General features: G+C 41.5%; 1 protein-coding gene across 6 annotated transcripts in view; it reads right to left on the minus strand.

The window, feature by feature from the left end:
• Positions 1-16,487, minus strand: part of NTNG1 (netrin G1) — a 271,609-nt gene that overhangs the window by 144,305 nt on the left and 110,817 nt on the right. For all 6 annotated transcript variants that reach the window (XM_039329619.1, XM_039329617.1, XM_039329618.1 and 3 more), the window contains one exon: positions 9,966-10,603. In XM_039329619.1, coding sequence (XP_039185553.1) covers positions 9,966-10,603 — 638 coding nt within the window. The remainder of the gene's footprint in view (positions 1-9,965; positions 10,604-16,487) is intronic.

Here is a 16,487-nt window from a genome sequence, read left to right on the forward strand (position 1 = left end):
GAGTAAAATCCTCTGCCTCTGTATTCCGCTGGGACCGGTTCTATGCTTGAATGTCCAACAGGTGTTGGATGGCCTCCTGCATGAGTTTGCGTTTGGTGGGGTTCCTGGAGACCGAGCAGTTGATGAGTCGGTCTGGGGGTGTGACCAGGAACTCCAGGGACAGCCCGGACTGGATGGTTTGTAGTACCCAGTTGTCCGTGGAGGTCTGCTCCCACTGGTGGAAGAAGTGAGCTAATCTTCCTCCAATGGGTAGGTCTATGTAGGAGTCATTTTGTCTTCCGGTACGGACGACCCGTTCCACGAAAGGGTCGTCTCGACTGGTTTTGTTGTCTGGGCTGGAACCCCGGTCTGTCGTAGGGGCGGCCGTACGGTTTGTTCTGCCTGGGAGTGAATGGCTTGGGTGCCTGACTGATAGGCGTGGTTGTCGGTTGACGAAAGGACTGCCTACGAAAGTAAGGTGTGGTACGTTTGTCTGACCTTTTGTTCAAGTGTGCCATGACCTTCCGCTTGTCTTTGTTCTCTACAAGATAGGGGTCCAAGGCCTCCCCAAACAGACCGTTGCTTGAGTAAGGGGCGGTCGCTAGCCGCCACTTAGCCTTGGTGTCAGCTTGCCAGTGTTTTAGCCATAGCATTCTCCTGGCAATTATGTTGGATGCTATGGATCTGGATGAAAAAATGGCCGATTGGAACGTTGCGTCTGCAGCGTATTCCGTGGCTGCTACCATCTTAGCCAGGTCCTGGTGTGTTCGTATGTCCTCCATAGGAACTATGGTTTGTAGTTGTTGCAACCAGATGAGGGTGGCCCGGACAAAAAAGGAGGCCGAGGTGGCTGCTTTGATGGCCCATGCCGCTGTCTGGTGGGTTTTGCGAAAGGCTTGTTCCCACTTTTTGTCATCTGCCTTAAGGGCCTCCACTAGGTCCCCAGCCATGGCTGTCTGGGAGACCAAGGGGGTCCAGGCTTCATCTACTTTAGGAATTTCTAAGGCCTCATTGAGGTCTGTGGCAGTGCTGTATAATTTTTTGTCCGTACCACTCACTGATGGGAAGGAAGCGGGAGAGTCCCATGGCTTCTTGATCCCTTTCAGGAAAATGGCGGGGCAAGGTATATGGTGTTGCGTTGTCACCTTTTCTACGAATACGGGTCTGAGATGGAGGGCCCCTGGTCGTGGTGGGCGGAGCGCTGTGCTAGGGCTCGGTCCACCACTTTGGTTAATAGGGCCTCTAGCCGTCCATCTGCCCAGATGTCCCCTATGTCATTACCTTTGGGTGTGGTGACCGCAGGTGGAGAGTTGGACTCAGTGGTTGTGCCTGCCGCCGTGGTTGTTTGTTGGGCTGATGTAGATGGCGGATCCAGTGGTTGCGGTGTTCCTGGAATGGACCACGCGCTCTGGGTTGATGTGGATGGACCCAATGGTAATTCCATCTCGGTGGCCGCTATTTGAACCAATTCCAATTGGGCCTGCCTCTGCGCTCTGGAGAACTCCTTCTCCAGGGCCTGGTGCCTACGGCTGGCTTGCTTTTCCGCCAACTTGGAGGGCCTCTTGAGCGAGTGTTTTGTCTTCGCTTTGCACTTGCCTGCCGCCTTCTGGTCAGAAGGTGTGTTGCAGCCGTAATTGGGAGGTGGAGGGGTCGTGCTCATGGATTGAGGCAACGAGGGTCCCTCCATTCCGCTTGAGCAGTCCCAGAAAAACTGAGAAGACGCTCAGGCAGGCAAGTATTGGCGGGAGCGAAATTGGAACAAGTACCAGGACTGTTCCCCTGATCACCCGACCACAACAAAAATATTCTCTCTGGGCTAAGGTCACGGTAGCTGAGGGAGGTACCGAAGGCACGTTTGGAACCACTCTTTGGGTTCCGCCCGGAGGCCTTAGGTGACCAGGCAACGTGCACCAGTAGAAAAAGGAAAAGGGAGGCAAAAAATATCAGTGGCGACCTCAAAAGGGTCTGTAGGCCTGACTTAATACACAGCAGGTATCAAATGGCGGTCACCTAGAGCGGAATTTATTCTTATTAATACTATTACTATTATACTAATAATAGGAACAACAACAATAATAAAATAATAATAATAATAACAACAACAACAATAATGGTGATGATGATAATATTGTGTGTTCTGTCTTTAGGCCTGTTGGCCCTGCAGTCGCTTAATTTTTAGCTTTAAAAAAGATTTTTTTTAATTATTATTATTATTATTATTAAAAATTTATGTATCTATTTTTATTATTATTATATTTTGTCCTATTATTATATGTGTGTATCGGGGGTGGAGCGCTGGTTGTGTGCTCCTATTCCGCCTCTATCAGTGATTCCAGATATGATGTAGAGCTTCCTTAAGCTCGGTTTGCCTTTCTCTGGCAAGAGATGGCAGCCACAGCTCGTTTCTCCCTGAAAAAGGGCTTTGCGGATCCCAGGAGGGTTCTCTAGCCTCCGTTTCTTGGTTGGGGCTTACTCCCTTCCTGTGCTTCGTTTCCCTCTGAAAATAAGCTCCGCAGCCTCCCAGAATCTGCTTGTGCCCGGGGATTTAAATTTGGCGCGCTGGTGACGTTTTAAGGGAATCCCAGTCAGGGATTGCCTTTGTTGTCTGAAAACGGCAACTAAAATGGCGCCCGCGGTTGCCCTGGGCTGCTAGGGAATCTCCGATGATCCGAATTCAAGTTTGAATCCGGACCTGGAGATTGTTATTTTTTCCCCCAATTTGAGGAAAAAATCCCTTGGAAGGTTGGGGAGAAAAGCTCAGCAAGTGGTCTCTGCTGATGCCTTTCCCCCCCCCCTTTTCCACCTCCAGAGCCCTGGGGCTGACTGGGATCCGTGGGGAGTTTTCCCCCCCCACACCCCGTTTTTCAATTTTAATATAGGATCAGGGATGATCCCAAGGAAAACTTAGTGGTTGGAGAAAAGGTTCAGCAAGTAGTCTCTGCTGATGCCTTCTTCCCCCCCTTTTCACCCCCCAGAGCCCTGGGGCTGGCTGATATCTGTGGGGAAATTTCCCTCCCCACCAATCCCCTTTTTAATTTTAGGTTTGAGATCAGGACTGATCCCCAGAAAATTTTGTGGTTAAATTCCTATAGGTGGCAATTTTTTTGGAAGGGGAAGCCAATTATCAAGGGATAATCAATCAATGGATTTCTTGTCTAACCTGATAAGCTGAGAGCCACGCCAAAACGAGTCTTCTCCGAGCAGAGACCAAGTTAAGAATGGACTCCACAGGAAGTGGGGGCGTGTCAAGCTTTGGCTACTTGGTCTCAAGAGCAGGCAGACAGAGAAAACCCATCCGTGGATTATCCATCTCCTGTACTGGAGAACTAGAGGTTATTGAGTTATTCATTTCAAGGAGGAACAGCATGATTAAGAGCTGTGATATTTTTAGCCCTAAAGTTATGTTAAGATGCTCAAGGGTAGGAACATAATTAATCTAGTTCGTGTTAGTGATGAATATCTGTAGCTTGGGAGGAAGAGGAAGGTGGAGATTCATTCTCTGAGCTTGCAGGTTGGTTCCTGAATGTTTATTACCAGACTAGGTAACATCTTCCGTGGAATTTAGTGGATGTCAGTGTCAATGTTCTTCTGCTTATAAGGGCTTTGTGTGCTCTGTAGGACTTGTGATGGTGAGGTCACCTCAGGTCAGGGTGTTGTGATGGGTCTTGTGATGTTACCTAATCTTTGGAAACCAACCCACAAGCTCAGAGAACAAACCCTCACCTTCAATTAATCTAGTTTCCAAATCAGACCTAGGCCTAAGGGCAACTGTGTATGGGGGTGTCAAAAAAAGTCATAGCGGCATCTATCACCATTCAGTTGAAACCTTACCTTTTTTACATGCAACGATAGAGTCTAACGCAAGATCCACAAGGGCAAAATAGCTACATCATAAGTAGCTATACTCATAAGGAATTAATGGAAAGTGATGCTCAGATCATCTTACAACATCTGGCTAGCTCCTGAATATTTTTTTTTCCTAAATAATTTTGGAGATCAAAATGGATGCCATTTGGTGGTGTTCCAAGTACGTATGGGGAGCTTAACTTGGTGCCAGGCTTTTATTTTTAATGTTTATAGTTTTAATATGATTTTTATCTTATTTTATTACTGATGTCTTTTAAATTCTTGATTGGGAGCCACCCAGAGTTTGGTATAAGATGGGAGACTATATAATTGTTATAAACAAACAAACAAAGCTCAGCACCTATGAGTATAGTTCTCCTGACCTTTACTTTGCATTATATGCCCTGGATTTTTTAAAAAACAATATTAACACTGAACAGTGCTCTGAAAATTTTACTCTAAGGTACCTATAGAATTTTGCAAGTAACTAAATATGTGCATTCAGCAAATGTCTACACCAGGTACTTCCTATAATGTATGGCTAGTGCGATGGAAAATAGCTTGTTTTTTTCCCTCCTGTAGTTGTATAGAGTTGTAATCACATAGTAAGAATATGAGATATATTAGAAATATCATTTTTTTTAAAAAAAATATTCTTAAATTTAAACTGCTTTATTTTGGCACTTGAACTGTCAGGAAAGGGAAAAACTGTAGTCCAAAATGGCTAGAAATAATAATATAATATAAGCAGACACTACTTAACAGAGGAAAAAAGCTAAACATTCTGATCAGCTTCTTCCATAGGTCACATGCTTACTATCATATAGATGGGAAGAAGCAAGGACAGTATCAAGGACTGAAAGCAGTGGTGGGATTCAACCGGTTCGCACCACTTTGGCAGAATCAGTAGCTAATTTTTTTCTTGCCCAGGCCCAGAATGGACTTCCAGAAGTGGCATCCACACAGAGAACTGGTTGTTCACATATTTGAATCCCACCACTGACTGAAAGCCTGCTTAAGATTTTATCAGTGAGAGACAGGCAAGGCTCCAGGAGTTGAAATAACCCCTGGGGAGGGGGGAGCTAACAAGAGATGTTTTATCAGCACCAGCTGCTTGTAAAAAGATGACCAACAACAACAACGAAAAAGGAAGTTACAGGAATGTAATCTGCTAGAATAGGATTACACAGCAGATAGCTATGTATCTAATCCTTTCTAGTATATGTTTGATACTAGAAGGTTTAACAAGCCATGGCATCACATAAAAGCTCTCTGCTGTCACCCTTAAGTTTTAGAGTGAATAGAGCAACGTTTTTGTGGTTGAGTGGTGGTGGTTATGGTAGATTCTATTCTGAAGAGCTAGTTATTTTTTAAATGGTGCAACTCTCTCTCTTGCACTTCCTCCCTCGGTTTCTCTTTTCTCTATTAATTTTATCAGAAAATTGTCAGTTCAGATGAAAACCTGAACCCCTTTGCATTTTGAAAGTTTGGTGTTTGGGGTAATTGAGCTTCATCCGCCATGTGACTATTTTTTTTAGGAATTTGTGTTTCTGTATGGAACATTGATTGTATCATATCAAATGCTTTCACCTAAATAAATGAACTAGACCCAGGGGGGGGGGCGTGATGTTGGCACAGGGGGGGTCAATGAAGTTCTTGAAGAGATGTTATGATTTAAATCTTAAGTTAAATCTTGGCGGCCTGTGGTCATGGTCCGTGGCCACAAAAGGGGGTCCGTGGTGAAGAAAAAGGTAAGAACAACTGAACTAGGGGATGAATTATTTATAAACAAACCAATGAAAATGCTATTGAATTCTGCTGCACATTTAGGTTTCTTCTCCTAAGCCTAAAATATTTTTGGATGAGAAGAGTTTTCCATCAAAACATTTGCTTTAAAATTATACATAAGCTGCATGTCTTTGACAGGAAGAGAATGATAAAATATGATATAGGTCAATATTGATGTAACAGGTACAAATAGGGTATCCAAATAACTATTAGTCAAACAATAGTTATGCATTTAAAGAACAGCTATGAACCCAATTTAATTTGACATCGCAAATTAAAAACCGTTAATACATGTCAGAAAAAGGGCATAAAGAATGTTAACTAGGACCGCAGCTATTTTTTCCAGCCTGAATTATTTCTCATTAAAAACACATTTGCACGAAGTGCCTGTGTTGATAGGTTCAAATCAGAACTAAGTTCCTACTATATGCTTGATATGCTATGTGATAAAAAAAAAACCTGAACAGAACATATGCAAATACACTATTAACATCTACAAGTTAAATAATTTTTTCTCTCTTAAAACAAGGGAAAAAATGTTCCATTTTTTGTTTTGTTGAAATGGACAAGTCAATGTGCCAGAAACCTTGACATCAGATGTCAAGTATCAGGAAAATCCTAGGAAAAAATGCAATTATTTCTACTTCTGGCAGGGAAACATGTCACAATATAGCCCCAGGATAAAGTGGGCACTATTGTTTCTATGACCACATATAATCTTCTCCAATCAGGCAGCTCCAGATGTGTCAACTAATGTCCGTAATTCTCCAGAAATACAGCCACTACTGAGAATTTTGAGGAATTAACCACATATTTGGTGGACATCCATGTTGAAGAGAGAGTTGTAGAAGAGTCCTAAAGATATTTTTTGTCTTTGTCATGTATGGTGAGAAGTTCAAGTGCATTTCAGAAATGATGAGTACAATAGCGTTTTGTATATCAATTATTATGAATTTGTATTTAATATAAAATATTAGAAGTATATTAATATACAATAGGAGTACAATACAATATTAACAGAAGGATATGAAGATATGAAAGGTAATAGATATGGATACCACTAAACTCTAGAACTAGGATACTTATATACCATATTGGTTTCATCTGCCAACACAGCCCCAGTGTTTAGATGTGATCCATAAGACTATGCTCATACATTAAAATTGGCTTCCAATCATCTAAAGAATCATCCCTGACTACATTTTCTGGGTACTAACATGGCTTTTTTTTTCTAACATGCTGAGCCAAAATTCTTTTCTTGTATATATTCAGCGATCAAAGCTGCCTTCAAGCTTTTCTCAAGTTTACAAATGATTGTAAAATAATCTAGTCTTTGTAGATCAGCGATTCCCAAACTTTTCTATACCCCGCACCCCTAGAATGCTTCTGATATATTCTTATACCCCTTACGAAAGTTCGAAATAACGGCAACAAATTATGCATATACACTATAATTTTGAAAACCCAAGTTTTCACACCTCCTGGAGTATCGTCTCGCGCCCCCCAGGGGATGCAGGAACCCCTGTTGTACATAAAAGGAGAAGTTTTGCAAGGAAGGCAGGCAAAATTCTTGACTGGATTCTTGCATGCATGCATCTTGAGCCAAGAATGCAGATACACAACCTAACACATGAATAGCATAGATAAGATGAAACTATGTATACCAATGCATTGTCTAGTTCAGTTACAAAGTAACTTTCATCTTCATCTAATTTTGGGCAAATCAAATGCTCATCTACTTTTGCGATATAAAGCAATAATACATGTTCGCTCTCTGAGTATAATGAGCTGCATGGAATGCTTTAGTGCAAACAAGATCCTTAACGATTTTCTACTTATAATCACTTTTGCCTTGCAGCCCCCCAAACTAGGGGCGTTAAGCAGGCTCAAGTCTCTACTGTGATACATTACAAATTCAAATTTCTTTTTTGTTGACAAAGAGACTAGAATAGCTATTTTGAGCTTATTTTGCTCTCATCAGCTAGCAATACCCTCTATGGGATTCAAACCTGAACAGCCTACATGCGAGGTATATCTATCTATCTGTCTATCTATCTATCTATCTATCTATCTATCTATCTATCTATCTATCTATCTATCTATCTATCTATCATTCTTACTAACATAGTATGACTTACTACTATGCACCTTTCATATAATTTTATGCCTACTGAACTTTATGACAATAGTTTCCACTTTAAATGCACAGGACAAGGATTGACCATACTGAAGATATATCAGCCTCTTAACTAAAAATTAGCCAGCTACCTATTTTTACAGACAAATATAGATTGCTCCTATATATAGTAGATCTCAGTGAGGTATGGTAATCCCTATAGGGGCTTAGCTTTAAAAATCACTACATTTAGTTTTTATTTCCCCTGGTATAATAACATTCCAGATGCTGAAGCAATTACTGCAATCTTAAATATTATCAAGAGGAAGGCACAGAAGGCAGGCAGAAACCAAGGAGACCACAGCTGTAAAAAGTTACTGGATTGTTTGCCCAGTCCTATCATGTCTGCCATCTTTATGATATTTCTCTTTTAATTTTTCTAATGTATTTTTCCATGTGCTATCATTGATGAAGCAAGCATTGGAATTAACAGTCATTCTATTGGCACAGAGGCAGCATAGATTAGGCACAGATGACTGGGCATAGAAAAAATGAAAAGCTGCTTGATCCCATGGGCAGTTCCTTTTGAACGACAGTTCTCTTTAAAAATTAAAATCACTTCTTGCATTTCCAAAAGTTATTCTCTTCATTAAAAACAAGACCCCACCAGGAAGTTGTCATCCAGAAGCCCCAGTGAAATGAATACATTTGAGCATCCTGAATTAGGTCTCACAATGAACCCTCCATCCTGTCCCAAATCTTCAATCTATGGCAACTTTATCTTGGTTCATAGTAATTGTGACTGCTTCCATTAAAATAAGCACCTCCATCGCTAAAAAGACATTTACAATTTTTTTTCTTTTCCATTTATTTCATTAGATGTGGTACCTACTGCTTCTCCTTAGATAATGCAGAATTTCTCCTCTGTTTCTGCCTAATACAGAGGGCATGGTGGCTCAGTGGCTTAAAAGACTGGAGAAGTCTGTGCTCCAGTGGTTCGAGTCCTAGCACCGTGTGATGGAGTGAGTCCCTATCACCTGCCTCAGCTTCTGCCAATCTAACAATTTGAAAGAATGTAAATATGAGCAGATAAATAGGTAGCAAATAAATAAATAGCAGATGAATAAGTTCAGTGGGAAGGTACCAGCGCTCCATGTTTTGCTGCACTGTGCTGTGGCATGATGTCATGTTGGCCGCATGACTGCAGAAACATTTTCAGCCAGCACTAGCTCAATGGTCTAGCAACAGAGACGAACACTACCCCCTAGAGTTGGACTAACAGAATCAAACTCAAACCTTACCTCATACATCTTCCATATCTGGATATTTAAAAAGATAATAGTTTTAATTTACACCAAGAAATGGCACTGGATGAATTAATCCTAATCTGTGCTTTGTGTATGCAATTTATTTCTTTTACTTTTAAATCGACAAAGAAATACTTCTAAACCACTTGGCAATTGGAGCTTGCCAAGCTAAACCTCATTATCAACCCACACATCTCCTATATGTTTCTGTAAATCATGGGAAGGCGACCTGGTAGCTTTAAAGAATTTCACTCCATCCAATCCTGGGCATGATTTCACATGTCTACTGCAGGCAGTCATTTGCGAATTCTGACCAAAGTGATCTGTTTCTTCCCTGTGCCCTGCTTTGTGAGAAAGAAAGAAAGAAAGAAAGAAAGAAAGAAAGAAAGAAAGAAAGAAAGAAAGAAAGAAAGAAAGAAAGAAAGGAAAGAGAAGAGAATATAATACAGAAAGAGCGAAAAGGAAGAAAAGAGGGAAGGAAAATGTTGGCCATTATTGTCATGCATGAAGGTCAAGTATCTCCAAAAGATTGCTGTTGTGAGAACATGGCCATTAAGAAAGGGAAAAAAAACCCTAACATTCATTCATGTAATGATACCACTTGGTATCATTAGACTTAGAAATCAATAAATTAAAGGTGTATGTGTACGTGTATCTCTCTCTCTCTCTCTCTGTGTGTGTGTATGTTTGTGTGTGTATGTATATGTGTGTTTCTCTATCTATCTATCTATCTATCTATCTATCTATCTATCTATCTATCTATCTATCTATCTATCTATCTATCTATCTGCAAAAGGTTGTATGTATACATTTCAAACCACAATAGTTCAATAATTCAATTTAGAAAGGGAAGAGAAAAGTAGGCAAAACAGGAAGTTAATGTGATTGAAAGAAAAAAAATGCATATACACTTGTTTATGTTCTCTTACCTTCCAACTACTTTTATGTCGGAGATTGCATAAAAGTAGCGTGTCAAATGCTGCGGATCCACATATAATTCCCCAGTTGCTGGCCTGAGCAGTCTTATCCTCAAGTCTGTGACAGTAAAGAAATCTCTTAGGTTCTTGGTTGTGTCGAGCTGCCCATAGAGAGAAGCCATATTATGAAGCCGAGGCCCAGCAAAAAATGCAAATCTATCCTTAATCTCAAAGTGGAGGATTTTACTGTTTGCCATGTACCCTGTGGAATATTCTTCTGTGCAAATGATTTCTAGGACTGACTGTTGAGATAAATCCCTCACTGTTTTTGGTTCCATGTTAAAAGCATTTAGACAATCTGTAGCATAATATTGGTATGGCTGCCATGTCCGACCATAGTCGAGGGACTTCTCCAGGATCATTAGGTCTGGGCGGCCAGATTCAAAGGTGATAACTATATTGTCCGTGAGTTCGATGGTTTTGTTCCAATACAAGGTAATGTTCACTTGGAGAGGCTTTGGGTAACCCTTCCATGTGGTCGACTGCCAAAAGGTGTAGGGATGCCTTCCTTCAGCATCAAACATCAGTTCGGGTGGATGTGCCAGTTCGTCAATGGTTGCATCACACTCATTGCACATGTAGGGATTCCCCTGGAAAGAAGGGGGGAAAAACAGCTGTAAGAAGTGTGGTTGCCAGGATGAAAGGTTTCTGAGAGAGCAGAGTAACTGGTTTTCATTAGCAATAGCACTTAGACTTACATACTGCTTCACAGTGCTTTACAGCCCTCTCTAAGTGGTTTATAGAGTCAGCCTATTGCCCCCAACAATCTGGGTCCTCATTTTACCAACCTCAGGAAGATGGAAGGCTGAGTCAACCTTGAGACGGTCAGGATCGAACTCCCGGCAGTGGGCTGAATTAGCCTGCAGTACTGCATTCTAACCACTGCTGCATCACAGCTCTTACCTATTCAGCCTATCAAAAAAGAACTGGCAAATGCTGCATGCTGGAAAAAGCAGTAGTTTAGGTCAGGGTGGAGAACTAATAGCCCTTCAGTTGGCGATAATTGTACAGTTTCCAATAACCAGTAGCCTTGATGGCTGAGAATACTGGGAACTGTTCTGTAACATCTGGAAAGCCACAGTTTCCACCCCAATTTCAGTATTTTAAGATATTCTTTGATATACAGAGTACCCTACACTCTGAAATTAATTAAAAAATGGATGAGCAGGGGTGAAGTTTCTTCAAAACCAAATTATATGTATTTACCGGATTTCTTTGCATTTCCCAGAAATCCTTTAACTCTGTAGAGTCTTCTTTTAGCTATACAAAAGGGAAAGACTAAGTTGTTCTGAGCTGCCAGTGATTCACTCTGGGATTTCTCTCATGCCAAGAATGGGTTCTATCACTGAACCTCAAATATGTAATTCTGGATTTTGGAATTCTTCCTGCAGGCCAGATTTCAATTCTGAATTTTAATAGAAGCTTTGCAAACACATCATTTTATAAAAGGAAAAGAATAAAGAGATCAGAGCTCTTAAATAACAATAACAATTAGGCATGATGAAAAAATAAAAATAAACTTCTCAAATTTTGAATTTCAAGAAGCAATCCAGTTTTCTGTTATTTAAGGCAAGGGTCCTCAATCTTGGCAACTTTAAGACTTGTGGACTTCAACTCCCAGAATTCCTCAGTCAGCAAAGCTGGTTGAGGAATTCTGGGAGTTGAAGTCCACAAGTCTTAAAGTTGCCAAGGTTGCGGATCCCTGATTTAAGTCACCTATGCAAAGTCATCATACACAGAGCCATGTGGAGGAAGTAACTTTTGATGTGGCTGAACAATAATGAGGGCAGTGTTCTAGGCAGTGTACCCCCACTTTGTTACTTCATGTTAAACCCTTGTGTTTCTCTACATGACTACACTAGAACAAATATTACATTTTCTACACCTGCTAGTCTTAAATGCTGCTTGTTTTCCAGCATTCCTCAAATATGCAACATGCAAATGGGAAAATTAATAATCTCTATCTTTGTGTATGATAACATTCTTAAAGAGTTAAGAAAGCAAAGAATGTGGCATTGGGTATAATCTTCAGTTTGTAAACCACACACCCAAAAAAAGAATTCTAGATATATGGGATAAGATGTGCTTGAAAAATTATGATTGATGTTTGCTGAAATTTCAAATGTTTCAAAGATAGTTACAAGTATTCAGTGGATGAAAGCTGGACTGCAGTGTCCTGGATAGCTTTTGGGTCAACCCATTAATATAAAATCCAAATTATGCACAATAATTTTAAAAATCAGATGGTGAAACATGGGGAAGAAGCATTCAACTTAGCATTAAAATACACATTTTGTAAGCAGAAGGTTCTAGATTTAATCTTTGGTTTCTCAAAGTACAGTTGAGAAAAATCTGTTTTAAAACTCTGGAAAGTTGTTACCAGTATTGTCTCAGAAGAGGGCAACTTCTTGTTTTCTTACGACAAATGACAAAATAGGTTATTCTCAGCATAGAAATTGAATTATTTGGGTTCAGATTCTATTTTACTTTGTTCTCGGATTTCTGACAATAAGAAACTTTCATGAAATCAAAGGCACAGTCCAGCTGTGCTTAAGCACTGACAAATTCTACTGATTCCAGGAGCAAAAATGGAATTTATTTTGGCAGGATAGTGTTTCAATCAAATGCAGTTATGCCCAGAATCCAATTTTTCCCCAACATCCCTCAGCATTATATCGATGACTATATATTACACTTACCTCACTGTAGTTATTTTACAGCTGCATTTTTACCTTATCAGACTGGACTTTTCCAATAAAACAAAATGCCTGATTTATTTATTGGAGTAAGAATTATCTTGCCTTGCCACTTGCTTCGACAAAACCTTTCCACACAATTTTGTGCTTAGGAAATGCTGATGTTCCGCTCAGTAGGATTTCAAGAGGAAAAATTAATATACTCTGAGCAAGCTGCCTATAATCAACTCACAAACAATGGACAACAATGCTCCTTCTTGGAAAGGATATTGCTTATCAGCACAATTCATATAAATGGTTCCTTCTAACTCAAATGGGTTGAAGCCTATCATACAGGGTGTGGGGATTTCTTTCTAAAACAATGCCAGTTACACCATCTCCTTTCCCCTTTGTCCCTTGCCTGTACTATGTCACACCTAACAGTCTGCTCTTTACGGATGTCTTCCTTTAAAGACATTTATGCTGTTCTCTACAAATCATTCCATGGTGCTGCATACTACAAGCTTAGAGACTTGGTCCAGGCATCTGCTTGCATATTAGCTGCTACAGGCTAGCAAACTACTTGACATAACCCCTTCCTCGCTCCCTCCTCCTTGCAATCCCGTAGCTGCTTCTTCAATTTATCAAGGCCAGGTAATCCGCCACTTGATTAGGTAGGTGATGACAACAGCTCAGGCTGGATGGCAGCCTGAGGTAGTAGCTGGAGATATGAACTTCGTGTTTATATATAATCTCACCAATAAATGAGCAGCTTTTATTGCAGCTCTTTCCTCGGTAGCAAGGTGAAAGTGAATTATTCTCCTCTTGACCTTTTCCCCACATTAACTTGAGTTGCTGCCACTTTTGCCTTCATAGCAAAAGGCCATCTCATTTGGAGCCTGGGAATGCAGCTTGAGTATAGCTGTTCCATGAGCATTACAGCTGGCTCAAAGTCCGTGTCTCTTAAATCATCCGTGTATCAATCAGATCAGCTGCTGCTGGCAGCTCAAATCCAATGGATTGCAAACTGTGACACATGGCTGCAGTTTAATGCCGACCTTGTTACTGGCAAACACAGCACAGACTCTGTGACACTTTGAAGAACCCCACAGTCTTACAGATAGATCTGGATGAAAATGAATTTGCTCCATCTTAGGGCACAAGACAATTGTGAGCCAGCATGTACTGTAGGAAGTTCAAGATACAGAAGTGGAAAAAAAAAAGTGGAAACTTTTTTTTCCCCCTAACTGGTATGGCTTAACTATGATAACATTCCATCCTGGCTTTTCTTCACAGAGGCATATATTCTCATTTCACCCCCAATCCTGGACTGAGAGCCCAAAACCAACTATGAGCTTCTGTGGCTAAAGATGAACTTAAACCTGTTCTCCCCAAAATATCCCAAAATGAAGAGGGGGGGGGGGAATATCTCCAAGCTGTGAAACTTTTCCTTTCCAGGGAATTCAAGTAATCTTGAATTCCTTGAAGGAGATCATGGTTTCAGTGCCTTGCCTGCACTGCTAAAAGAATCTCTAAGGGCCATTGACAACGTCTCTGTGAATAACAGATGTTGCACATATGTATTATGGGCAATATATTTACTTAACTGCTGCACTAGAGATGCACGATTTTATTACCTTATGTTGTAACTGGGCCAGTGGACACATCTGTAATTTGGAGAGGGTCTTATGGAATCTCGCAGCATGATTAATTAATTTTATTTTTATTTGATTAATTCTATTTATATGGCCACCTCTCTCAACATAGGAATTCTGTGCATCTAACAACATTTAAAATACAGACAACATAAACAGCAACTATATAGTTTGCCACAAGTGAATCACTTACCGGGTTATAACTAATAGTTTAAACCCCATATCTGGGAACAGATCCAGGTTTTCAAGGCTTTGAGAAAAGTTGGCAGACTTGGGGGGCCTTCTAAACTCAGGGGAAGTGTTGTTCCAAAAGGCAGGCACTGTACCAAAAAGAACACACTTTCTGAGTCCAGAAAGATGGCATTTTTTAACTAGCAAGACCCTCAAGATGCTTCTGCATGGGGCAGATAGAGATAATTGGGAGAGATGGTCCTATATATAAACCTAGCCCCATGCAGCGGTAGGTGCAGCCAACTCTCACCCCACATGAGAGTACCATGCTGGGGACCCAGGAATTAAGGCACAGTTTCTCCATTTAGATCAGTGGTTCTCAGCCTGTGGGTCGGGACCCCATTTGGGGTCGAACGACCATTTCATGGGGGTCGCCAAACAACGCAGTCACCATTTTCCCCCCTTTTCCTTAGCTGTGCTATTCCCTTTTATTCTATTGACTTTTGAAAGCCAATAGAATAGACTCTCTTGAATAGAGCTTTCAAAAGCCAATAGGAATTGTCCAGGCTGTCTCTGCCCTGCTGAGCCCACCAAAAGTCCCATTCTGCAAATGGTGCTGCACCAGTTGAGTAGTCCTCGACTTATGACTGGTTGAGTAGTCCTCGACTTATGACCGGTTGGGGGTCGCGCATTAAAAAGGTTAAGAACCACTGATTTAGATAATAGAACCTTTTTGTATGTGAATCAGAAAGATGAACGTGTCTAGGGGCTTGTATTGTGTTGCTGTGACATTTGTTTCACCGTTTTGACAAACGGGGCGTTGTCTTACCTGAACGCCTTTTCTCAGCAGGATGATGTAGAGTCCAAATGGATGGGTTCTATGACGGCCTTCCTGCCTGGCAGACTGGGTAAAAACTTCGGCCACACCCCTTCCTTTGGGCGTGACCCCAGTTTTGACTTAGGCGAGAAACTTTGTTGGAATTAACCTTGCAGCTCTTTATTATATCTTTATTATAACCCTGCCTAGACCTATCCTCTGGGTGGGCTTGGACTCTACATCATCCTGCTGAGAAAAGGCGTTCAGGTAAGACAACGCCCCTTCTCCAGCAGGATGGCTGTAGAGTCCAAATGGATGGGACATACCAAAGCCCTCATGTCCCCCTGGGAGGGAATGTCTAGGCTACCGAACTCTGAGCAGATACGACTTGTTGAAGAACTCTTCTGCCAAAAGCCGCGTCTGCTGCTGCTAGGGAGTCTAAACGGTAATGTCGAATAAAAACCGAAGGTGAGGACCAGGTTGCGGCCCTGCAAATCTCTTCCACCGGAGCTTGCGTTAGCCACGCCGCAGATGTAGCTGCGCTCCGAGTTGAGTGAGCAGTCACCTGAGTGGGTGCTGGCAAATCCTGTGAGACGTAGGCCTGCGCTATGCAGGCTCTGATCCACCTGCCTATGGTGGAAGGAGATACCTTCTTTCCCATAGTTGCTGGTTGAAAGGACACAAATAATGCTTCAGTCTTTCGGAAAGCCGAGGTGCGTTTCACGTAGAAACACAGCGCTCTCCGCACGTCCAGCTTGTGCCATCTGTGTTCTAGTCTATGTTTGGGTCTTGGACAGAAATCAGGAAGCGAAAGTTCCTGAGATCTGTGAAAGATGCTATTTACCTTCGGAATGAAGGTCGGGTCTGGTCTAAGAACGACCCTGTCTTTGAAAAAGGTACACAGATCCTTCCTTACTGACAGTGCTGCTAGTTCTGAGATTCTTCTTGCTGAAGTAATTGCCACAAGGAAAGCTACCTTCAGTGATAGGTGATGGAGTGAGCATGTTTCAAGAGGTTCGAAGGGTGCTGATGTCAAGGCTAGAAGGACCTTAGGCAGGTTCCAGGACGGGTACCTGTGTATGACTGGGGGCTTTGTGTTAGATGCCCCTTTTAAAAAGGCATTAATAGCTGGATGCTGTGCTAGGGAAGTTAAGTT

This window comes from Crotalus tigris, unplaced genomic scaffold, assembly GCF_016545835.1.
Source record: "Crotalus tigris isolate CLP2741 ecotype Arizona unplaced genomic scaffold, ASM1654583v1 scf7180000024401.5802323, whole genome shotgun sequence".
Taxonomy (NCBI): Eukaryota; Metazoa; Chordata; class Lepidosauria; order Squamata; family Viperidae; genus Crotalus; species Crotalus tigris.